Below are 26,312 nucleotides of genomic sequence, written 5' to 3'. Positions count from 1 at the left end.
GCAATATTGAAGATAGCAACTTGATATTTGGCATGCATGTGTATCTCGTGGAGCTGCACATTTTGAGTGGTGAAAGGTCAATATCATCCTTCAAGGTCAGAGGTCAAATATATGTGGCCCAAATCGCTTATTTTATAAATACTTTTGCAATATTGAAGATAGCAACTTGATATTTGGCATGCATGTGCATCTCATGGAGCTGCACATTTTGAGTGGTGAAAGGTCAAGGTCAAGGTCATCCTTCAAGGTCAGAGGTCAAATATATGTGGCCCAAATCGCTTATTTTATGAATACTTTTGCAATATTGAAGATATCAACTTGATATTTGGCATGCATGTGTATCTCATAGAGCTGCACATTTTGAGTGGTGAAAGGTCAAGGTCATTCTTCACAAGGTCAAGGTCATCCTTCAAGGTCAAACATCATATAGGGGGACATTGTGTTTCACAAACACATCTTGTTAAGTCTTGCACTTCGACTCCATGAACCTCAAAAATAACATTGAAATCCCCAAACCAAGATAATATTTGCATTTAGAGTAAGAAGTATGCACAAGAGTTAAATTGGGCGGTAGAACGAGAAAGGGTAAGTTATCTAAGGGATTTAAGTATAGTGTATGTCCATTAATACAGTGTCAGAGACTTTTTTCGCTTTTAATGAACTATTCGATTATCAGTATTATGTTTCGATGATTATTATGTCTCACTCATAATGAGCTTCTCCACCTTTATTCATGATTTAAATTTTGTTCATGTACATTAATGTATGTTTTGTTTACTTGTGAGTGTGTGCGTGTGAGCATAGGGCTGGTGCGTATTTGTGCATTTTTGTTTTCTTTTTGTTGACTTCTTATGAAAATATGTTGTTCTCGTGGGCCCCATATGGCGTATTAGATCGAAATAAACACCTATCATATATTCTTTAAAAAAATGTTTTATTAAAGGGGCATTTTCACAGATTTTTGGCGTGTTTTGAAGTTTGTCATTAAATCCTTTATATTGATAAATATAAACATTGGATCTAAAAAGCTCCAGTAAACAATCAAGAATAAAATTTTTAAAAAGGGAAAAAAAAGTAGCCCGCATCAGGGCTGAAACCAGTGACCCCCGGAGTCCTGGAGTAAAAACCAATTAGACAGCTCCGCCATCCTGCCAAGTATGTATAAGCGACCTATTTTAAACTTTATATAAGCAATCTTCGTAGTTTCACAAAATTAAACGACAAAAAAAGAATTCTCCAAATTATTCAATCAGGGTTTTTTTTCCACTTTTTGGGAAGATAGCCCATGGCTTTGGAATTGGGAATTTTATCGGCATTTTCATGAAATTGGCAAAATAAATTCATTAGCCTTTTTATCCACATGAAAAGTCCACTGATTAGGGAAATATTAAATTTGATATAACTCTTTATAATCATTCAAATTAAAAGAACAAAATCATATAATAATTTGTTAGATGTAATTGAATTGAAATTGAGATAAAATACACATTAGACTTCTTTCTAAAAAAAAAAAAAAAAAAAAAGTTTTTTTTTTTTTTTTTTTTTGGAAATTGGGAATTTTTTGCCGCATTTTGGGAAAAAAGTATACTTTTTGTGATTGGGAACATAGCCGAATTTCGGCTATAAAATCGGACCAAAAAAAACCCTGTCAATCGTTTCGCGTTGCAACGCTTTATAATTTTCAGGTTTTTAAATCGCCAAAATATGCATATAATGGCTATATTAGACCATGGTAAATGTTCAGTATAACTGTTTCCTCACAAAAAATCATAACTAAAACGAAAATTTGCGAATCTGAAACAACTTTTTTCAATTTTGTGAATTTACCAAAACGTGAAAAGATCCCTTTAAGTATTATTCCGTGTTTGCTGTCAAACACATTTTTATTAAAGAATACATTTCATAACGTTGCTCAACAATTAATGATGCATACAACTGGTAGTTTTAACACACACATATAGGTTTCATTTAATTAAAGAGTACAGAAAGCTAAAAAGTGATGTGGTTTGTTGTACAACAACAACTGGTTATGTGTAACCTATTCAAAAAATAATTTCGTTCAAGATAATTCAATGTACTTCTATAAATGACAAACACACTTCGTGTGTTGTGTATGTTTATTTTTTAAATGTACAAAAGTGGTTTAGAAGCACAATTTTTACACATTTAAGAGGTAATCGCTCACATTTATGTCTAATTAATGATAATTTTATGCATTAGCAAAGATTTTAACGAGAAAAATTGCAGTTTAAGTTGAAATCAATTTGCTATAGGAAAACGACGTTAGGCGTTTAGACTAAATCGGTAGATTACATCTAATTACAGTACACTCCACGCGTTTCCCCCAAAAAACGCGCTCCCTCTACGTTTTTTTTCTGCTAGCGAGTGTCCACGCGGCGTTGAGAGAGCGAGGTGAACTCGATAAAACGCTTGGTGTTACGCCGCGTTCGCTAATTCACGCGGCATGTATTACTTAAGCCTAGTAGGTAAATGCAGACAATTTCCGTTCTTATCAGTGACCGCTTTAGCAGTGTGCTACTAGGCATGCCAAAAAATAAAAACATTGTTATAATAAATTGTTTAAATACTGTAGTACATGTATAAAAAAGATAATTGTATAGAAAATTATTCCGTATAAAAATTATGATTTTTAATTCACAGGTACATCTACAATATGAATGAATATAAGACGTTTGACAAATTAATATTTAAATCATAACACATATAAGACAAGAATAAATGTTCCTTAAAATTTCCAAATGAGAATAATAATTAGTAATCCGAAACACACTACGATTTTTAATGTTAACACGACGTTTACAAATGCTTCCAATATACAGTCATCATGTATATTTCCCGACAAAAGCGCGCGAAAATTATGCTGCAATGTACACTGTATACTCCTGCAAAGCCTGCGTGTATTGAATTTTTTTATACAAACTTTATAGCGCAGAGAATATTGAATTTTGTTGATTTCGGTTAAAAGTTTCTTTGGTATTTTTTAACAAAATTATATCGCGAATAAGTTGATATTTCCTCCAAAATAATTTCAAATCATACACGCCGAATCTTCACCGTTACGGTATTTATACGGTAGAGTAATTATTTTAACAGTAATTGTATTGTAAACTGATTAAAGAAGACATCTGGGCGGAACTGGATTTTAAGTGTTTGACGTTTTGAAAACACGCAAAGCTTGTCTACTAACCTATTGTGTAGACTGCTGTCTGCGGTGTTTTGAACAAAGGGATTAACATGCGTGAATGTCACTCTGCCGATTTGGTCCAAGACTGGTAAACATTGTTTTGAATGTCGACGCAACAAGAATACAACTGTGAATATTAAATGCAACTATCAACTCAATAGTAACCACCTTCTTTTAGAAATCGATGGAATAACCTTACTTCAAAGAGAAAATAAATGCATTAGCGAGCAGAGAATTGACTTTGTTCCGACAATTAAAACCATTCCTTATGCATTCGTTGAACGTGTTTACTTGAGTAAGTTATGCCTTTAGACAGGAAGCGGCTTTTCTTTGATTACGTCAAACTGTCAATTCACACAGATTTGCGAGATTTTTAGGGTCCTTGGTCATTTGTTTACATGTTCAGTATAGAAAATCACCTGCTAACATGAAAACTTTGGATTAAATTATCAAAATAAAAACAATGTTGCAAACTGTGTTTATATTAATTGGTAAGTATTAATTAAAAGACGACGTTTTGTTTGTCGTAAATCAACGAGTTTTCTATACAACAACAACTACTTCTACAACCACGTTGGGATCGATCTATCTTGGTTGTTTGTTTTATTGTAAATATTATACAAAATGTCAGGGCCCTCACACTACTTTGGGGGAAGGGGTCCGCAGCCCTTAAGAGGGGGAATTTTCGCGGTGTTTCCCTTTTTGGGGGATTTTTTTACTTACTCTCTCATTATTTCATTTGTACATGTTTGCACTATATTCATTGCATTTTTCATAATTTAGTATGTTTGAAAAAAAAAATTGAAATACAGTCTTCGAAATTAGCTTTGAAAAGTTACATGCCAGTCGGGCCAGTTACTTAAGAATTTTTACATGCCAAACATATTTTGTACATGCCCGAACTTTTAAACCAAAAATATAACGAATCACAACATTTTAGCACTTAAACGCTACACATAGTAAAGCAGAACATTTGTTTCAATAGTAGTGAATACAATGACATCTAATAAGTCACTAGAATAAGGTCGGTCGTTCGTTACACCGGTTCTCTGGTGTCCTCGTACTGTTTCTTGGCAGCAATGGCTTCCTTTTTCTCTAAATCATTGTCAATTTTCTATTTTGGAAGTGCTTTACTAGGCATAGCCCTATGAACATACCTTAGATACTGCATAGCCTCTTTGTCGACTCAACAATGACATTTGTTGACATTGACGAAAACAGAAGCGTATTACTTGATTGAAATAATAAATTCAAAAAGCATCTACTCAATTAATTTCTAGAGAAACTATCAATAAGAACTGAATGTGACAGAAATGCATCGGTCAAATACAATAATGATGACAAGCGCAAGCAGGTGCGTGTTTGCATGTTAAACCAATCAAATTTCATTGTTTTACAACTTCCGGCAAGGTGTTTAATCGCAAAATTGAAAAATATATATGCAAATATTAAGAACTTACAATATTTTTTTTAGGGCTGCAACAATATACCGGTATATCGGTATATATCGCAATACGCAATCCGCATATTGTATTGCGATATGATTTTCATCATACCGGTACGAAAATTTTACAAAAATTCATTCACATTTCGTCCAGAAAAGCCATCCGAAATAATGATAAAAAGGTAAACAAAACAAAGCAGAGTAAATTATTTTTTTACGTAAAAAAAGCATTCTAAAAAGTGTATTATACGGAGTAGCGTTGTTACATGGGAGCATTCATTCGATGCTTTTGAACAGATTATCGTTGAATTAATTGCGCACAGCTGTAAATGTTTCTTCGATTCTGATTTGAGCGTTATTTGTAATCGGAATTTCGGAAACACGCTTCCAAATTTGAATGCTAACGCGACAATAAAAAATTATAGCGTCAAATAAAAAGTGCTTTATCCTTTGTCTCAATAAAAAGCGCGCGAAAATTATACAGACATGTAGAACGTCGCATGGAAAGTATGGGTGTATTTTGTGTTGTATAAAAACGGGAACATCACGTCAGCTGAATTACGCGTGTTCAGTGGGAAAAACGCCCCGGTTGGACGTTATTTCATCACATCTTTAAATAGTAACAATTGCAAAAATGTATTTGATACTTAAGAAAATTTGCGAATGTTTGTGTTTCTTATTATTCTTGAGCACATTTATAGTAAATATTTACCAGAATTTGCTTTAAAATTGGAATTTATGGGATTATTGGGTAATTGGCAAGTTATAATTTTGGTACAAGTTAGGCCACGACTTTTTTTTTTATTGGTTTACAAAAATTATTTTGAAAATGGTCCATCGGGCGGTCGAAAAAAAAAAAAAAACATTAGAAAAAAAAGTTAATGCTTATAACATCAGTACAAAGACAACATATCTTTTATAACCTTAACACAGAGACAAAAAATCAAATTATGCAATGAAACACATCTATATCTTCAAATGAAATGAGTCCTAACAGCACCTTATGTAACATCAGGCAATTTTAAACACTCCATTACATGACATGCGTTCTTCTCCCATTAAAACGAAAAACTGCGCTTCATTTCCATAATTGGATGCGCACCATTACGCAATGCGATGCCCGTTGCATAAATCTTATATAAGATAAACTACTCATACACAAATTACCCGGTATGTGTTTGCTCTTACTCGACTTATGAGATCGTACATGAAAAAAAAAATCGAGGTAGATCGATCCATGCGTCGTCGCGGTAATGTTTGTCAAAGTTGTTGTTGTCATGAAAACTCGTTGATTTACAACGCAAAACGTCTTATTTGAACTGACGCGAATTAATTTAATCATATTTGTCAACTTCGCTTTTGCTTTATTTTGATAATTTAATCCAAAGTTTAATGTTAGCAAGTGTTTTTTTTACTGGAATTGTAAACAAGGAGTCAGTTAAAGTCTTCCGAAAATGTGCAGTCTGTGTGAATTGACAGTTTGACGTCATCAAAGGAAAGCCGCTTTCTGTCGGAAGCAATAAAGCGACAAATTTCGCGCCGAAAAAATTGGCTTCCTTTGTCTAGCAATCAACATGCCGAACCAATCGTGTGTTTGGTTCTCAATTGCAATCCTCCAATTTAATAAAAGCACGTGCATAGCTCCGCCTTCGAATCTTTTGCAGAGAACGGAGGCGGAGTTTAACGGTTAATTGAGCTAGTGTTTTACACAAGTTGAGTTCCGATTTGCCGAAATTACTCGGCCCTAAGCATTGAAACGACAAATACATTTATCAATGATTTTCCGAGATATACCGATTTGTTCCGATTTCCAAACTTTCTGTACAGTTCCTATAAACTATGGCGGACGTGTTTACAAAATTCCTAAACACATATATCGTAAATAATGGCAGTGTTTTATTGGATTATTTATACTTATTATCAAATACTATCAGGTTTGTTTAATATAATTAACATGTTAAACAATATAGTTGCGTCACAGACACGGAAATAAATTTTGATGGGGTCGACATTTGACTGACGCTGATTTTCTTATTGTCTGTAATTTTTACCCGAAATAAATTTTGAGAAGTGCCCATAAAAGGACTGGTACATAATGTGTCACATTGAAAAATATCCCGATCTCTGCAATATATGTGAACCAATCGTTGATTGTACTTACTTGATTTTATTCGCAACCGTACTCAAACCGGATCGTTTTTTTCTCATTTCGCTCATTTTGAAGTGCGGTCGGGAATAAAATATTTAAAAAAAAGACGATTTTCTGATTTTATTTTTTTTCCCATTTTCCAAAAATTAGGGTCGGCGGTTTTGTAAACCAAGAAATATAAAAGTCGTGGCCTTAGCAATATATTGCGATATATTGCAATGCGGGTTTTTGAACTGACAATATATTGCAATACGGTTTTTGGCGTATTGTTGCAGCACTATTTTTTTTATAAACTGTCAATTGGCTTCAATAATTTACATGCCTGGCGGGCTACAAACGTGAATTTTTTATGTGCCCAGCAGTAATTTTACTCGCCACAGGCGATCGGGCGTGTGCTAATTTCGAAGACTGGAAATAGAATTGAGAAATAATAATCATGAGACACATCTTTCTATTAAAAAAAAAAAAAATTTTTTTTTTTTTTTTTTTAGGGGGAATTTTTCCCCCAAAAGGGGAAAAAAGTATACTTTTCAGGTGGGGGACTGCCGCCAAAATTCGGCGGCAGATTTGATAGATTGAGGGCCCTGAATGTACATGTATGTACTTGCAATAAATGTAATTTTATTTGAAAATCAGGAAGTCAAACAAAATTAAATTGATCGTTATCTCGTAAAACGCGGAGTTTCCCCCGCGTTGCCAATGCCGAGGGCCGCTGCATCGGTTTATCAGTTTTGCCGATCGTTAACCGCCGCGTCCAAAATCATGCAACGCCGCGTCTGGCGGGATTTTCTTAATCTCCCTCCAGGTCAATCACCGTGGAGTATGGAGGGAAATTGGGGGAAACGCGTGGAGTGTACTGTATTTGGACTAGGCACACGTACATATTAAACCAAGTGAACATTTACCTTTCTATAAAAGTCTTGTCATCGATAAAAAATGCATTTGTTATTGTCTTGTCATGTTTACTTGTTCAGCTAGCCATTATTTGCCGGAAGTATATTCGAAAAATATTTCTTTTCAATTCGACAATTTATAAAATATTACCGATTCATTAATTTGTTCTTAAGTTTTTATAATTTGTTTATGAGGTATTTTCAAGTTATTTAATCAAATAAACAAAATATGTAAGCAATATTTAATAAATTCGTAAATGCGGATCAATACAATTTGCTGACAGAGATGAACGACAGATGAAATTAAATCGGGAGGAGACTTAAATGTATCAAGATTCTATTGAATAAGTGAATTTCACATAAGCGTCATTGTTATGGAGATAATAGGAAAATGATATAGTTTCATGAAATATATTTCATAACATCATAACTCCTCTTGATCGCATGCTATGCAATTGGAAACTTAGACTTTTTCAAAAATCTATAAATAGCAACTCATGGTATAAACATGTTCATTTTGAAATTCGCATAGTGTCGTTGTGGGGCTTTATATAATTGACGCATTTCAATGGTAGTAGTAAGTTCCAGTGCTCCAGCTAGGCCTAAATCGAAGGGCGCCACGCCCTGCCCTCCCGAACCTCCGCCCTGCCCCCCCGAACCTCCGCCCTGCCCCCCCCCCCCCTCAAAAAAAAAAAATTTTTTTTTTTTTTTTTTTTTTTACATATGATAATTCATAAATCTCTTATTACATTGTAATTAGTTTAATCCTCATTGTAGACATTATATTTGAATGGTTTGATAATAATGGGAATAATACAATTATTTATAACATATAAATTAACATGCAATAGAAAGCATTCCAGAAACACTCGCGCGCTCGAACGTGCCCTTTTCACAAAATACTGCGCGTCAAAAGTGCCCTTTTCACAAAATACTGCGCGTCGAAAGTGCCCTTTTGACAAAAAAGCCGCCCTGCCCTTTTCAAATTCTAGCTGGAGCACTGAGTAACTTAAATATAACTGGCCAATACTGTTGGTGGTTTTATTTGGTTCATGTGTGTTCTTTTTAATGGATTTGAGAATTTGCCATATACTGGATAATTTTTGCTAATAATGACATTATTACTAAGATTTGTGATTTTTTTTCTTGAAAATGTATACATATGTAGAAATAATATATAATTTTTTAAACCATATGTAAATTTCATTTATTTATTTTGGGTATTACTGATCATTTTTATATTTTTAAATTTCTTCAATGTGGGGTCATTTTGTCACTTAACATGAACCTTAATTTATTGGTTTTTTTAGTTATAATGCATACACATGCTAAATTAATAAAATCTTGCGACAAAACGTCTTGTTAAAAAAAATATAGCTCGACTATGTATCTATAGATATTGACAAGGTAAATCACTCGCCATTTTCTAAAGCAACGGAAGTGTGTCATTATTAATAATTAAATCGCTGTCAACCTCGCTCTTTATACACAATAACAGCCACTTAACACTGGGCGCCAGATTTGATTTTTGACGTGCTGATTTTTTTTCTGGAAATCACCATGGCAAACGAATAGGTAAGGAATGATTCATGTGTATGCAGTTTACAATATATTTTGTTGATTGCCCCATTAATTATGAGAAACAATAGTTACAAGGATTTATCACTTCCTCTGTGGATGTTTCTGTTGAAACTGAAAGTAGATAAAGAAAGAGCGAGGTTCCCGGCCTGCTCGCGCATTTCAATAAGTGAGCGGGATGACAGCGATTTAATAATGCATAATGACGCACTTCCGTTGCTTTAGAAAATGGCGAGTGATTTACCTCGTCAATATCTATGTACATTTTTTAGTCAAACTGTCTTTTTTTTTAAGAAGACGTTTGTTGGAAGATTTTTATTAATTTAGTATGTGTATGCATTATAATAAACAATGGGTAATTAAAAAAAAAAAAAAACATTGTCCAGGGTTTGCCAAAACTTAAAAAATTTGTCAGTCATTCGGACTGACAGACTTGAAATTTTTGTCAGTCCGAATCAGTTTCTGTCAGTCCCACTGTCTGACTAAACTATAACAGCTAAACACAACAAAAGAGAGTACCTTTTAGATGTTTATGGGTTTTTATCACATTAAAATACAATAAAAACATGTTCAAAGTCGATATAATTAAACAATTATTCTATTAATAATAAACCAATGGCATACTTTTTAGACTTTTTTTTTGTCAAACAGTTTTTTAGCCTGCACAGCCTTACAAATCCATGTTCTTGAAAAGTTAGGGTGACCAGGGCCCTCAATCCATTTTAGGGAAAGCGGGTCGCTACCCTCACGAGGGGGAATTTTCGCTACGTTTCCCTTTTTGGGAGATTTTTTACTTACTCTCTCATTTGTACATGTTTGCACTATGTTAATTTCTTTTTTCATAATTAAGTATGTTTATCAAGATTAAATTGAAATAGAATTATGATATAATAATCATGAGAATTATCTTTAATTTTTTTTTTTTTATGCCCCCCTTCGAAGAAGAGGGGGTATATTGCTTTGCTCATGTCGGTCTGTTGGTCGGTCTGTCGGTCCGTCCACCAGGTGGTTGTCAGACGATAACTCAAGAACGCTTGGGCCTAGGATCATGAAACTTCATAGGTACATTGATCATGACTCGCAGATGACCCATATTGATTTTGAGGTCACTAGGTCAAAGGTCATGGTGACCTGTAATAGTAAAATGGATTTTGAATGATTACTCAAGAACGCATACGCCTAGGATCATGAAACTTCATGGGTAGATTGATCATGACTTGCAGATGACCCCTGTTGATTTTTAGGTCAAAGGTCAAGGTCACGGTGACCCGAAATAGTAAAATGGTTTCCGGATGATAACTCAAGAACGCATACGCCTAGGATCATGAAACTTCATGGGTAGATTGATCATGACTCGCAGATGACCTCTATTGATTTTGAGGTCACTAGGTCAAAGGTCAAGGTCACGGTAACCCGAAATAGTAAAATGGTTTTCGGATGATAACTCAAGAACGCATACGCCTAGGATCATGAAACTTCATAGGTACATTGATCATGACTTGCAGATGACCCCTATTGATTTTGAGGTCACAATATCAAAGGTCAAGGTCACGGTGACCCGAAATAGTAAAATGATTTTCGGATGATAACTCAAGAACGCTTTTGCCTAGGATCATGACACTTCATAGGTACATTGATCGTGACCCGCAGATGACCCTATTTAATTTCAGGTCACTAGGTCAAAGGTCAAGGTCACAGTGACAAAAATCGTATTCACACAATGGCTGCCACTGCAACGGACAGCCCATATGGGGGGCATGCATGTTTTACAAACAGCCCTTGTTTTTTTTTAAATTCTACAGGGAATTTTTCTCCCAAAAAGGGGAAAAAATTATACTTTTCAGGTGGGGAACGGGCCGAATTTAGGCTGCAGATTTGATAGATTTAGGGCCCTGGTGACATCCAATCAAGTTTGACTTAATTGCACACACCCATTCACACTTTGGATTACTTCAATTTCTGTTTATTAGCCAATTTCACAAGTTCTAAAACAACACCTAGCTATTGTAAAAATATTTTGTCTTAGCTGAGGTGGTTGATTTCCAGATTCAATTAAATGAATGTCTTGCACACCTATTTCTTGATAGAAAGGCCCATGATAATTACCACCATCCATTCTTGTTGTCTGAAATAACACAAAACATTTTGCTACATACTATCAACAACAAATCAACACCTAAATAACCCTATGTCCGAATTTTAAAATATCCGAAATATTGTACATCGGGTGAAAAATCTAATATTGATTTCAGAAATTGTTGGTATGTACATTAAAATATATCCTTCCCAGAACAATATAATAATGAAACTATTTAACAAAAAGCTCACAAATGCCTGTTGAAACAAGATTTCTAATCCAACTATAAACATCAAAACATCAAAATGAAGGTAAGAAAAAAAGGATTTTGACAGAAGTTGAACAAAAAGCATGTACTTTCTATTAATCCAATAGCATATTAATGATATTATACACTTTGAGTGATCTTTTTGAAATCATTTTTCATCTGATTGTGTCGGTCAGTCGGACCGATTATCTTAATTCACTTGTCGGTCCCGAGAAAAAATTGCCGGTCTGGACTGGCAGACCGATGGTTTTGGCGAACCCTGATTGTCATTGACATCCAGAGCCTATGGTTTGAACATTTTTAATGTTCAACTCACATGATTTCGCGAATGACAGCAAATTAATAAATTCACTTTTAGAAAGCTACTTATACACTGAGTTGAAACACCATAATATCTGTTTGCATGCTCGAATTTACAGCACCAGCAGGTTAAAAGAGGAGAGACTGAAGTGAAAGAGAAAGGGACTCAATTCCATAAATTGGTAAGAATTGTAGAAATTGTATCAATGTGTTGAATGATGTATTTTTAACTCATTATATACCCCCCCCTTTGAAGAAGAGGGGGTATATTGTTTTGCACATGTCAGTCCGTCTGTATGTCCGTCTGTCCACCAGATGGTTTCCGGATGATAACTCAAGAATGCTTAGGCCTAGGATCATGAAACTTCATAGGTACATTGATCATGACTCGCAGATTACCTATATTGATTTCGAGGTTATTAGGTCAAAGGTCAAGGTCACGGTGACCCGAAATAGTAAAATGGTTTCCGGATGATAACTCAAGAACGCTTACATTATGTAGCCTAGGATCATGAAACTTCATAGGTACATTGATCATGACTTGCAGATGACCCCTATTGATTTTCAGGTCACTAGGTCAAAGGTCAAGGTTACAGTGACATAACTTAGAAAAATGGTTTGCGGTGGATAACTCAAGAAAGCTTATGCCTATGATCATGAAACTTCATAGGTACATTGATCAATGATCAATGTACCTATGAAGTTTCATGATCATAGGCATGATTCATGACTCGCAGATGACCCCTATTGATTTTCAGGTCACTAGGTCAAGGTCACAGTGACCCGAAATGGTTTCTGGATGATTACTCAAGAACGCTTATGCCTAGGATCATGAAACTTCAAAGGTACATTGATCATGACTCGCAGATGATCCCTATTGATTTTCAGGTCAAAGGTCAAGGTCACAGTGACTCGACTTAGAAAAATGGTTTCCGGATGATAACTCAAGAACGCCTACGCCTAGGATCATGAAACTTCATAGGTACATTGACCATGACTCGCAGATGACCCCTATTGACTTTCAGGTCACTAGGTAAAAGGTCATGGTGACTTGACACAGTAAAATGGTTTCCGCATGATAACTCAAGAAAGCCTACGACTAGGATCATGAAACTTCATAGGTACATTGATCATGACTCGCAGATGACCCCTATTGATTTTCAGGTCACTAGGTCAAAGGTCAAGGTCACAGTGCCAAAGAACGTATGCACACAATGGCTGCCACTACAACTGACAGCCCATATGGGGGGCATGCATGTTTTACAAACATCCCTTGTTTTTAAGGTTTTTGATGCTGCGTTTGTGTATTTATGATTATTTTTGTCATTGTTGTACCTAAATCTTATATGAGTAGTTGAGTCATATAAAATAAATGTTAAGGCCACTAGAACAGAACAATTGTTTTATTGTTAAGCATTCTATTGTTTTATATATTTCAGATCCTGATTTATACTGTAGGATTAACTGCTATTTCAATTTTCGTCTGCATGTATTTCATAAAGGACTGAAAAGCATTTCTACATTATTAAAAGAAGTGAACTGTGAACTATCTTATTTATGATTTCTTGTTTATTGGGATACAACACAGCCGTAACCATATGGGTTACAGTATTATAGACTATTTTAACAGAATTATACTTCAACTACATGTACTTTAACATGTAAAACTTCATACACTTGAGTATCAAAATTGGCGACAGGTTCATTTCTAATGTTTTGAAACGTTGGCCTATGGTTGAAAAGTTTTATCGCACATCTTGTGTTTGAATTTATTTGTGTTTCAGTGTTAATTTTAACTTCTAAGGTTGATAAACTTTTGGATCTAGCTTTATTTCTTTCATATTTCACAAGAAATATACTTGAACGATTTGAACAAAAAGGTTTTAACATTATAAACAGTAACATAATGGCAACAGGTTCATTGTCTTCGGTTCCAAAACGTTTGCGTATGGTTGAAGACTTTTCTTGCACGCGTTGTTTAGAGCAGAATCTTACGGAATCTGCAGACATTTATTGTGAAAAATGTTTAAGGTTTTATTGTAAAAAATGTGTTATCCTGCATAGTCAGTTTTTTACAAAACATATGACATGTGGAAGGGAGGATATTAAGAAATGGCCAGTTTCTAAGGCGGTGGAAGATTTTCTCAGGAAGTGTGAGGTGCATGAGGATGAAACACTGACACTGACACAGTTTTGCCATGACCACAGTCAGCTGTGCTGCTCTGCATGTGTTGGAACAATTCACAGGTATCTCACACATTTATATTCCTTTAGTTATTAATAATTAACAGCGCTTTCGCTAGCTTTTAAAAGTTGGAAGTCCTGACTTCCAAACCATAAATCTTGGACGTCCCAAACATAAATTTTGAAGTCCCACTTTTATTTCATAATTTTAATAGACCCCACCGATTGTGATTTCGATGGATACAAACATGTTCCTTAAATCTGTAAATAAACATATAATATTGATAGATCTTTGCATGTTCCAACTCTATCGATTACCGGATAATCCAGTATTATTACGATTTATATTTTCAAAACCAAACTATAGCCAATGACTATGTCAAAATATTTCATAAACTCAAATGTCCGCCATTTTACACGAGTGCATTTACAAATTTATTTACGGGATGGGGGAATTCCCATTGAACATGTGTGAATCAGGTGACGCAATTTGAGAGCATCGAGGACAGTGAATTTTTTTAACCGTGAGTCCTGCGTCCTGGACTCACAAAAATATCTGGGGATGCAAAGTTTTGAGTTGTGAGTCCCAAAAATGCATAGAAGTTTAATACTTGGACTCGCAGTAGCAGCGGTTTTCAGCCTTATATATCAGGAGCCTATTAAAGGCCCCTTCCCAATTGAGAATAAAATTGTGCAGTTTTCCGAAGATCCTTACTAATACCAGCTTTTTCATTTCCCAAAGCAGTAACTTTAGGGAGAATTCTTCCCAAAATCCATAGGCTAGGGCCTCTTTCCAATGAAGCGAGGAAAACCCCTGACTCGTTTTTTCGATTCAGGGAGTCGTAGATTTGCAGGATATGGAGTCCCAGGACTCGGATAAGAAAAATTGTAAAAAATCACTTCGAGGACCGATCATGAGGGATTTCAATAGATTTTAAAAACTGGAAGTCAATGACACCTGGGCTGAAATTTTGAGGAATCAAATTGAAAAATACTAGGGGTCAATTTTGAAGCGCGTTTATTGTGTTTTTGTCTGTATTATTCATTTTTTTAAATAAAAATATGCTCTAAGAGCAACACAATATCTTAAAAAGTTACGCTGCTTTATTAAATAAAAATACCATGATAAATAACACAACATATTTTAATGAATTGGTACACAAAGATAAGGACACAATATCAATAATTTGTGGGAACAATATCGACTTTAAGTTTTTCAAAAACAAAACATGTTCATTTTACAACTTTTTAACCAGGTTTTCCTAAGGAAAAAACTGGTTATTAGAATGCGGGCGGGCTGGCTGGCGGGTGGGCGGAACAAGCTTGTCCGGGCCATAACTATGCAGCGCTTTTCCTCCTTGTTTATAAAGTACCGGTAAACGGCACTTTCCGAATGACGAAAAAAATACAAATTTCCCAATTGCTGTCCTTAAATTCCCAATTTAAGTTAAAAAGAAAAAATTTTTTTTTTTTTTTTTTTTAAAGCAACATTTAGTTAGTTTCCCTTTGCAGCTCTATAGCTTGAACCTAGGTTTATATAATATTGACAGCTTAAAAACACTTGTTTATCAATTTTAAAGTATTTGGGAGCAAAAAATCAAATACACCAATTTCCCAATTTGAGGTTTTCACGACTCGAATTTTCCCAATTTTGAGGTTTTCACGACTCGATTTTTCCCAATTGGACCGGTACGGGTACTTTTCCCAATTGGACAAGGAAAATCGCTGCTATGTCGTTCATTGTCAGATTTTAAAATCATTTGGCACATTTGTTCACCATCATTGGACGGTGTGTCGCGCAAAATAATTACGTCGATATCTCCAAGGTCAAGGTCACACTTTGAGTTCAAAGTCAAAAATGGCCTTTAATGAGCTTGTCCTGGCCATAACTATGTCATTCATTGTGAGATTTTAAAATCATTTGGCACATTTGTTCACCATCATGGGACGGTGTGTCGCACGAAAGAATCACGTCAATATCTCTAATGTCAAGGTCGCCACGACTAAAAATAGATTTTTTTTAAAAACAAACTTACAAAGGGGGTTAATTTTGTTTGTTCATTTCAAAAGTTCAGTTTGAGTTTTCTCCCTTTATCAGATTTTTTTTCACAATGAAAACCTGGTTTTGTGACAATTTTGTCCCTTGTTATTATTTCTATCACTATACTATGTTATTTGTAAAAACAATAAATGCTCATTAAAATTACTTCATCATAACTTATTAAGTCTTTAACACATTTAAGTAATTTAAGATATGTACCGGTAGCACCGTTCCATCATATATTTATCCTCATTATATTGTCATCATCCCTATGATAGCTTTTGTACAAAAACATAATCTTAATGCATGGAACATCTTGTATATCTATTACTGTTTAGCCGATTACTATACATGTCCGAAATATATACGCCTTACCAGTAGTAGTTTAACTTTAATTATCCAAATTTTCCTCGTTATCTGGTTTAACAAACCTTATCAAATGTTTGTTACATCCAGTTAATGCTTTCTCCATCATTGAATCACCATTACTTGTAATTTGAATCGCCATTTTTTAATTGAACGCGGGTTCAATGTTAATTTACAATACGTCCGCCATTTACAATGTCGAAGGTCATGACGTAGCAATTTAATTCTACTCGGATAATTTATGTATCTCGTCGAGGAAATGTGTTTTCTTAATGTTTATGTGTAGTATTATGACTTGTTAGTATAAAAAATGAACTGTGATTCCAGTTTATATAATATGGGCGTTACTCGTAATTATCGGTGGATTAGCAACTTTCAGGTCAAGGTCACGGTGACCCGAAATAGTAAAATGGTTTCTGGATGAGAACTCAAGAACGCTTATGCCTAGGATCATAGGTACATTGATTATGACAGATGGCAGATGACCCTTTTTGATTTTCAGGTCACTAGGTCAAAGGTCAAGTCAAAGTGACCTGAAGCAGTAAAATGGTTTCTAACATAATCACACAATGGCTACCACTGCAACTGACAGCCAATTTGGGGGAATGTGTGTTTTACAAACAGCCCTTGTTAGGATTTTATCAGTCAATAGTGTGTATGCCCAGCCTTGATTGATGTGTGAGGTGTATATTGATTGACCAAACCGTCCATTTGTACTTTACTTGACATTTGCCTTAGTTGGCAATTATATTTTTCACTAATGCTTATTTCTGGATTTATCGTTATTGTCATTATTCAAGCTCTTGGCATTGCATTTAAACCACTTCTGGGACATTCATCAACAATCTTTGACTAATACAACATGGTAAAATTTTAAGACATTAGTACCAAAAAAAAAAAGAACAAAGAGGCAAACATGATCAAAGTTTTAAAAAAAATAGAATAGATTAATTACAGTACAGCCAACGTGGAACAAACATATTTTGCGAACGGCGGCGGCAATGCGAAACAAGTCGATGCCGAGTCAGCCGTTGAAGCATATCAAAGCGAAGCTTCGCATCTTTCCGCCGAGACATGCCGAGGCAAGCCGCGATCTGCGACATGACGCCGAGTCCATGCGCATCTTCAAATCAAAATCTTTTTTAAATGATTAGTTACATGTAGTCAAAGAAATTTAAAAGAACAATTATAATTATATTTAAAATCATAATTAATTTAATGCGCACAGATTCAAAATAGATAAATTAGTTAATAAAAAAACATGCTGTTGTTTTGTTTTTAGTGATTGCATTCCCATTTCTAAAAAAATTGCTATCATCCGGATATAAATAATAATTATTTTAAAAGAATGCAAATAAAAAAAATCGAATTAATTAAAACAAAATACGATTATCACAGGCACGTATTAATAAGATTCCAATAATCATTTGCCATCGTCATTTATAGAATCGGCTTAAGTACTTTAAGTTACTTTGTGTGCGTTTATTGCACTGTATGATTATTGTCTTTATATTAAAACGATCAACAGACATATTTGTTTTGGGTTTAATTTTTACGACAAAGTGTATTAGCATATAAGCATATTTAATGTGGCTGGCCCCAAGTTAGTTTGTTTCCTGCCCGTAGTGTATGTATTTCACACATAAATGTCACGTAATTATGTGTAGGCTCATACGAGTGGTCAAGAATCCAGCAGTTGGTTGATTTATAATTGCTTGTTGTTTTTGCAATTATATTTTAGCTGAGACAATTAGCAGTTGAAGCCACATCAATAACCAACACTTAATTGTTGTTTTGTTAATTATCAGCTTATTATAACTATTGTTTGACTATGTGTATATAAATTAGTTTCATTTTGTTTACATTATGCAGTTGATATCGCTAATCATTACCCGATAATCCGGTATATTCCAGTTTTAAAGGAAATTCCGGTAAATTTACGATAAAAGTGCTCAAGACACACACACATTCGCAATTATTCTCAAGTATCAAGTACATTTTGGCGTTTGTTACCATTTAAAGATGTGATGAAATAACGCCCAATCGGGGCGGTTTTTTCCCAATTGAACACGCATAAATCATCTGACATGATGAATGTTTTTATACAACACAAAATACACGCAAACTTTCCATGCAACGTTGTACATGTCTGCATAATTTTCGCGTGCTTTTTATGGAGACAAAGGATATTTTAGCACTGTTTATTTGACGCTAGAATTTGTTAATGTAACATTAGCATTAAAATTCGGAAGTGTGTTGCGGATTACAAATTTAAGAAAGCTCATTTCAGAATCAAATGAAACATTAACATTGTGCGTAATTTATTCAACGATAATTTGTTAAAGCGCACTTAGTGCCATATCGCTTATTAAAATGTGAAAATAATTAATATGAAAGTAGCATAAATCTAGGTTTCTATGCTACACAAATGTACATGTAGGTGTATATCTTATCACTCAATCTGCAGCGTATGTATGCGGCGGATTTACTCCGTGAAAGTAGGCGAGGTTAAAACAGACTGCGTCGTTGCGCAGATCGATGCCAAGTGCCTCAGCAATACGCCCGTGAACACTCGACACGCCCGCCGCAAACTAAATTTTGGGCCGTGGCGTACATGTAGCCGCAGATTATGTTTGTTCCGCGTTGGCTGTAATGTAGATCAAGCATCTAAAAAAAATGAAACCACTTCTGTCATATTAACATAGTATAATTTAAAAACTGTAATTTGGAGTAGACAGATAATACTATACACAAATTGGTTTCATACATTAAAACAATTGTTTCACAAAGTACATAGCATAAAGGGATATGCTATATGGTTTTCAACACATGTCAATTGTTTAAGGATAATATTTTTTCAGGTCAGGTAAAAAAAAGCCTTCAAAGTGCTAACTGTAAAAGTTGTATGGCCATAATTGGTATATAAGTTGCGATTTAAATTTTGCTGATGACAAGTGTTATTGTGTATAATGTTTGAATGCTTTTACAAACATATTACACTACGCGTCCCGCGATTTTTGCCAAAATCACCAACACTCGGTGGTCATTATTTATTTTGGGTTAAAAATTATCGCGATCTCGCGCGTTTCATCACGCTAGGTCGAGCATGATCACCGTGTATGCATAACTATCTCCGCGGTGATTCACCGCGATTCACCCTGTTCACGGTCAACGCAGTGAAGAACGATTTTCCTACGTTACATGTACATGTCTAATCTTCACAAAGATTATAGCAATATGGGATTATTAGCATTGTTGGCAGATACAAGAGAGTAGCCTTTTAAAAATTTCAACATGTATTTCACACCCATGTCCCTGACAGGTTATTTTTTACTTTTTAAATGCTGCGTATAAAACAAAACAGTGTTCATACCTAGCTGTATGATGCCGCAACTGGAGGAGTGATAATTGCGTTATTGGTTATGCAATTAACAGTTTGAAGCCATGGAGAACTCATAACTGATTGTAATGTAATCGTCGTATTTTCTCCGAGTCTCTCGATTCCCCGATACATACGTTTCAACTGTCTCAATCACATTCATGCAACTTCTTCCGTCTTTATCCATTGCTTGATAATCCCGCATATGCTCGATTTCCATTTTAAAAGCGAATTCTGGTTAATATTGATGATAAGAGTCCTAAAGAATGTCATACACACTGTATTGTAACCGTTGCGCTGTTTCAGTTCCTTCATTATTGAAACAATTATTGTATTGTATACTGACTACACACTTAGTGTCATGTTCAGTTCATGATCTTCTTCAACGACCAATAAACAACTTAATTTATATTTGGATTAAATGCAACATGTACACATCATTTTCTGGGAATCAAGAAAGCGAGTTTATTTTGTGAAAATAAACCAATATCTGTTTATTGAATTTGTCATTTATATATATATATATATTAGCAATTCTAATGAAAATAAATATCGTTATTTTAAATGTTTTAAGCAATTTAAGTCTTTTTCTGAGAGCATATATGGGAATTAACTGTGTTAGCTACTTCAAAATGTTAACAGCTATACAATCATTGTTTTGACAGACAACGCGTGCTTATCTTAAGTTTGTTTCTGGTAATACACAGGATATTGGATGTTTGGGGCTTGATTGGATAATAAAACAAAGATGCAGTCGGCGGTTTTCAGTAGAACTTTTGTACAAACCAACTTAATCAACAGTGCACATGCTTATCTAACATTTAAGGATCATTCAACACGGGTCCAAGCAACTTGCATGGACCATAATACACAGTCCTATGGTTACATTTAGTAGCACTCGTGGTCAGAAACTAACAAGTTCGAGTAAGAAAGCAAAGAGATTATGATCTGAAAAATTGCATGGGGTCCGAAATGTAACAGAATGCCACCAAACCAAACGATTCACCGCCTAATTTTAAGTGTAACAAAATATGTTTGAAACATTTAAAATAACGATAATTCCGAATGATCACAGCCTCCATTTTCAAAAGTATAGACTGTTCAACATTGCTCGAGAAATTGTAAAGACAAATGTTTAGTAATGTTCCATTAAATGAATTTTACACGCTTCTATTTTATTAAATAGATCTAGCAGCCCAATGGCGATTGGAGAAGAGTACATCACCTGAAGCAATGTGTAAATTTAAATTTAGATGCATATGTAAGTCATTTTCTGAAAATCAGGACAAAGTGAAAGTATTAATTTTACAAATAAACCAACATTTGATTTTATTCAAATCGTCGACATTATTTATATTTGTGTCGTCTGTGTATTTGAGCAACTCTTAAGCAAATAGATATTGTTTATTTCGACGTTTAAAGCAAGTCTCGTTTCCGATATTAAACTATAAAAATTTCTTCGGTATGGTTACTGACCTACACAATCATTGACAGATGACATCCGATGGTAATTGTATGAAGTATGCAGAGAAGCTGATGAAATGTTAAAACAATCGCGTAGAAGTAAAAATATCAGGTTATTATCTGTACCTGTTTCTTTCGAAGTGAATACTCGTTGTGGCTGCGGAGAAACTTCAAGAACAAAAGAATCTGTAGCCGCGAACTTTGTTGGTTTTGCGTGAGCCGTACTGTACCATTGTTATTTCAACAAATAAAGATATTGTTTGTAAATCAGGATTCGACATTCAGCAAGTACGGTGTTTACTTTCATATTGGAATACATTTTCGCGATTTAATGTGATCGTCAATAGTGATGACATTAGTTAATAAGTAGAAATTTAAATCTAGTAGTCACTGCGAATCACAGCGATTTGCAGTGTTTTCGCAATGATTCTACAGCTGATCTTTATCGCCAGATGGTCGCAGTGAAATCACGGCGGAATCACCGTGAATCAACCACAGAGTGGATTCACCGCAATTTGCGGCGAATCACTGCGATTTGCCACGTTGGCCTAAACGCGGTGGTCTGTTATTTAGACAAAAATCGCGGGGCGCGTAGTGTACGCTTATATCTTGCTTATTTTGTGAAAACTTTCAAAATATTCTTGTCCTTAACTCTAGGACCTAGGGCTACCACATTTGGTATGTAGTGAGATACAGTAGTCCTCTACAAAGTTTGCTCAAATTATGCCCCTGGGGTTAAATTTGACCTAGCCCAGGGGGTCAAAAAAGTGTACATTTGCTTAAATAGGGCCTATATTTAAGTATTTGCACACACCGAGAATATTTTCAGCCTTTTTCAGCAGTGGAGCGATACAGGGCCATCATGGCCCTCTTGTACTTGTTTGATAACTTGCAGAAAATGCACTTTTTGGAAAAAAAAAAGAATGAATTTGCCTTTTTTCTTGGAAATTTTCAGACAGCAATTTGGAATTTCGTAGTTTTTCTTCAATTGGGAAAGTATACCTTTTACAGGTACTTTATAAAGAAGAAAAAAAATCGCTGTGTTACATGTCATAAGCCGCTTATCACAGGCTAGAGTGTTAATACTTAGACTATATTTAGAAATAGAGGACCCTTTTGTAAGAAGCAGGGTTATTTTGCTTTGCATCTGTTCTTTAGTTCGTTGGTCCGTAGACCAATTGTGTTCCACAATATATCTAGGGAAAGCTTTGACCTACAGCCAGGCAACATGTTTTATGTTAACATCGAGGAAAATTAAGAGGTCAATCCATTTTAAGGTCAATAGGTCAAAGGTCACAGAAGATTATAACATGAAATTATAAAGATTTAGTAGTCAGTTTTAGTTCCTGTTATACCCATAATAATATGATAAGCAGATTTTCAATTATGATAAAAGTTATATTACAGTACTGCCATTATTAAATGCATTTAATCATTAAATTTTAATCCATTTAAGACAACTGCATTAATGTAAAAAAATTATGAAAAAACATATGGAGTTGCACGAGTTTACCTGACAATTAAAATGTCACGGTGAATCAACTTAGAAAAATGGTTTTCGGATGATAACTCAATAACGCTTACGCCTAGGATCATGAAACTTCATGGGTACATTGATCATCACTGGCAGATGACCCCTATTGATTTTCAGGTAACTAGGTCAAAGGTCAAGGTCACAGTGACTCGAAACAGTAAAATGGTTTTCTGATGATAACTCAAGAATAATTAGGAACATTTTGAACAAACATGGAGTTGCACACGCTAACCTGACCATTCAAACATTTAACAATGGCGTCTTTACTTTTCCACAAATAGATCACAGGGGTTTCACTGGCCCAAAGAAGTTGTCGCCACTTTTTTGCGGCGTGAAAACTGTCGGTTATTCCAATCTTATTAGTAAGAACAATCATTCAAAGAAAGCTCTTTACTACATTCATGTCATTGACTATATTATCACTTTAAAAAGTATGTTATTACATAAAAGTTCCTTCATAAATCATACCTTCATAAGTCTTAATTAGCTTTTTTTGTATATAAATAACATTTTTTTCAACTTGATAAACAACACAGGTAACCAAAACAATATAATAACGTTAACATCAATGTATTTAACAGTATGCTGCATGAATATTTCAAAATTAAATATTTAAACATAGAATCACACCAATGTACATCATTTGAAAGGGAAAAAGACATATCAGCTTCTGGTGTTAAAACGTTTTCTGTAAGTGGTGGATGATTTCCAGGTTCAATTAAATGAATGTTTTTCATGCCTATTTCCTGACAATATTTAAAACTGACAGACGCTGGCTGCTAATGCTCGGTCGCTTGCTTTCGACGCGCAGTACATTTTCGGATAGGATTTTACCGATTTTTTTTTATTCGCCACTTTAAAAAAATTGGAGCCACTTTAAAAAAATTAGCGCCATTTGGCGCCAATGGCGATCGACAGCGGAACACCTGTATCACATGACAACAACAAAAGCAAAATAATCACAAGAAGTCAAATAACAACAACAAATATTGGGAGATAGTAGACCAGGTTGCATGTCATAAGTCGCTCATCACAGGCTAGACTGGACATACTGAGTTTGGGAATAGACATTAAGTATACGTCATGCTAGTTTTTTTGTGGGATGGAAGAGCATTAATGATCTTTTCTTGCATGTGTTATTATGGATAGTGTGGTCAAGGTGTACAATTACACTAAAACTGAAAACAATATAAACTACTAGAAATGTATTCTTAGTACATGGATACCTCTACAATCCAATTTGTCCCACAACTGCACAAATGTCTTTAAATTATGAACAAACATGGAGTTGCACAAGTTAACCTGACAATTACTATGTTACTGTAGAAGTATCCCTCTATTTGAGTAACGCTTCTCGCAATTGAACAAATATTATCATTTGGTTAAAGGGATTGTCACATAACTCTTCTTATGTAAAAAAAAAACTTCAAAAAAATATCAAGGTGCATAATTTCACATGGTGGGTTATACTTTAAGAATAGTTCATCCCTCTATCAGCTGTACTCTTTGAGTTACTCACAACACAATTTTAAATGTGATTTCTTTGCTAAACTGGGCCATAACTCTGGGTATGTTGAAAAAGACATATGAAACTATGCATGTGGGTAAAATTACACAATGATAAATATTTATGTAAAGTGTTAGTCCTCTTGTAGCAAGCAATACTGTTTATTTTACACTGCACATATTTTAAAATGTCATTTTTATATAAATATGAGACATTACTACAATTATGATGAAAACAACATATAGAAGTGCGCATTAGCTCACATGCCTGGTTACTGTACTTGTTAAGTTGCAGGAATACGTGTTGAGTTATATACAACAGAAAAGTCACTCAGATGGATGGAAAAGTGCATGTCTATGAACCCCCATATTAAGCCCAAGAAGTGTTAATTTATTGTCCATGTATGTTTTTATTTGACACTTTATACTTGTTTGAAGCATAACATAATATCACTGACTATTCCTTGGTACATGTATGTACATGTATTAATTGTTTATTTCAGCCAGTGCAGAGAAGTGACCCAGATTTCGGAGCTGACCAACTCGCAGCCCTCAGGCCTGGAGGGGCTGTCAGTGGAGCTGGAAACTGTCCTGGGGGAAATTAAAACCCTGCAGATCAGTCAGGAGGCCAGCATTCAGTCATTGCAGGGAACATACAAGGAACATAGGGAAATTATGATAGAGCAAATGTTTGGCAATTTAAATACTTATATAGATGAATGTGATAATAATTCTGTGGGAACATCAGGCGGAAATGAGCAATATTTAAAAGAAGAGATGTGTAAAAATGTTGTTTCTATCGTGAATGAATTCGATAATATTACTGCGAAGGAACTTAACGAGATGAAAGCTGAGGTTATAAGCATTAAAGGGTCAGTTACAAGTTCTATTCATAAATGCACCAGTGTTCACAATGACTTGTCACAATTCCATGAAATTGTTCAGAAAATTGGAGATCATAAGCAGCTCTGCCTTATAGCCAGCATAAAATGTAAGCATATAATACAGCAGGCATTAACTCTGCTAGGAAAGTCAGGCAAGGTGTTTAACGTCCAGCGGAAGTCTGTGCACAATGTGAGAATACCAAGTGATTCATATTCATGTGATATCACAGGCATATGTGCTCTCCCAGATGGACAAATCCTGGTTGCAGACAACTATAATAAGAGAGTCAAGCTTCTAGACCAGCAGTACCAGGTGGTGAGTCACTGGGTAGTAGTAGTGGATGCTAGTCCACAGGCCATATGTTTGATCACACCCAGTGAGGTTGCAGTGGCTGTGAATGACCATGATAGCAACATACAGGAGGTCCAGTTTATCACTGTCAACCAGGGAAAGCTTGTTTCTGGCAGGAAGTTTCAGTTACAACATGAATGTACATGTATTACCCATCACCAAGGAGACCTTTTTGTCACCTCTGGTCAGGAACTGTACAAATATACGCTGAATGGCAAACTGATCTGCAGACTCTACCAAGATAGATCAGCTAATTATACAGGTAAGAATCATTGTGAATCCATCCTGATAACATGTGTATTATGTACAGGGATTTGTCTAGCCATTGTGGACAAAGGAGTCTAGTCAAATTGTGTTATTTTAAATCCATACAATGACAAATTTGGGAATTTTTATTGACTAAATGAACCGAGTTGGGATTTATTTTTTTAATCAACAAATATTGACCCATTAGGCCTTTATCTTGTTATTTTGAAAAAAAAATAATATAAATTATAGTTACATACTTTGTGAGATGATAATAAAATAAAATTCAGATGTAATAGCAGAAAACCTGCTGATGTATTATAAAATATTTGTTCTATAATTCATATGTGCCCTTTGAATGCTACAGTGCATTGTAGCCAAAACAAGATTCAGAAATATTGATTTATAAACATGAGTAATGAAGTATTTTGACTGTCACTAC

At 34.8% G+C, this 26,312-nt stretch overlaps 1 protein-coding gene across 1 annotated transcript in view; it reads left to right on the top strand.

Moving 5' to 3' along the window:
* LOC127874043 (uncharacterized) overlaps nucleotides 1-26,312 on the top strand; it is a 224,288-nt gene that overhangs the window by 2,962 nt on the left and 195,014 nt on the right. Inside the window, exons 2-4 of the mRNA XM_052418158.1 lie at nucleotides 12,034-12,096; nucleotides 13,354-14,161; nucleotides 24,892-25,886. Of these exons, the coding sequence (XP_052274118.1) occupies nucleotides 13,821-14,161; nucleotides 24,892-25,886 (1,336 nt within the window). The 5' untranslated portion in view covers nucleotides 12,034-12,096; nucleotides 13,354-13,820. The remainder of the gene's footprint in view (nucleotides 1-12,033; nucleotides 12,097-13,353; nucleotides 14,162-24,891; nucleotides 25,887-26,312) is intronic.

Source organism: Dreissena polymorpha, chromosome 1, assembly GCF_020536995.1.
Source record: "Dreissena polymorpha isolate Duluth1 chromosome 1, UMN_Dpol_1.0, whole genome shotgun sequence".
In the NCBI taxonomy this organism is placed as follows: Eukaryota; Metazoa; Mollusca; class Bivalvia; order Myida; family Dreissenidae; genus Dreissena; species Dreissena polymorpha.
This window is presented reverse-complemented; position numbering and strand designations above follow the sequence as displayed.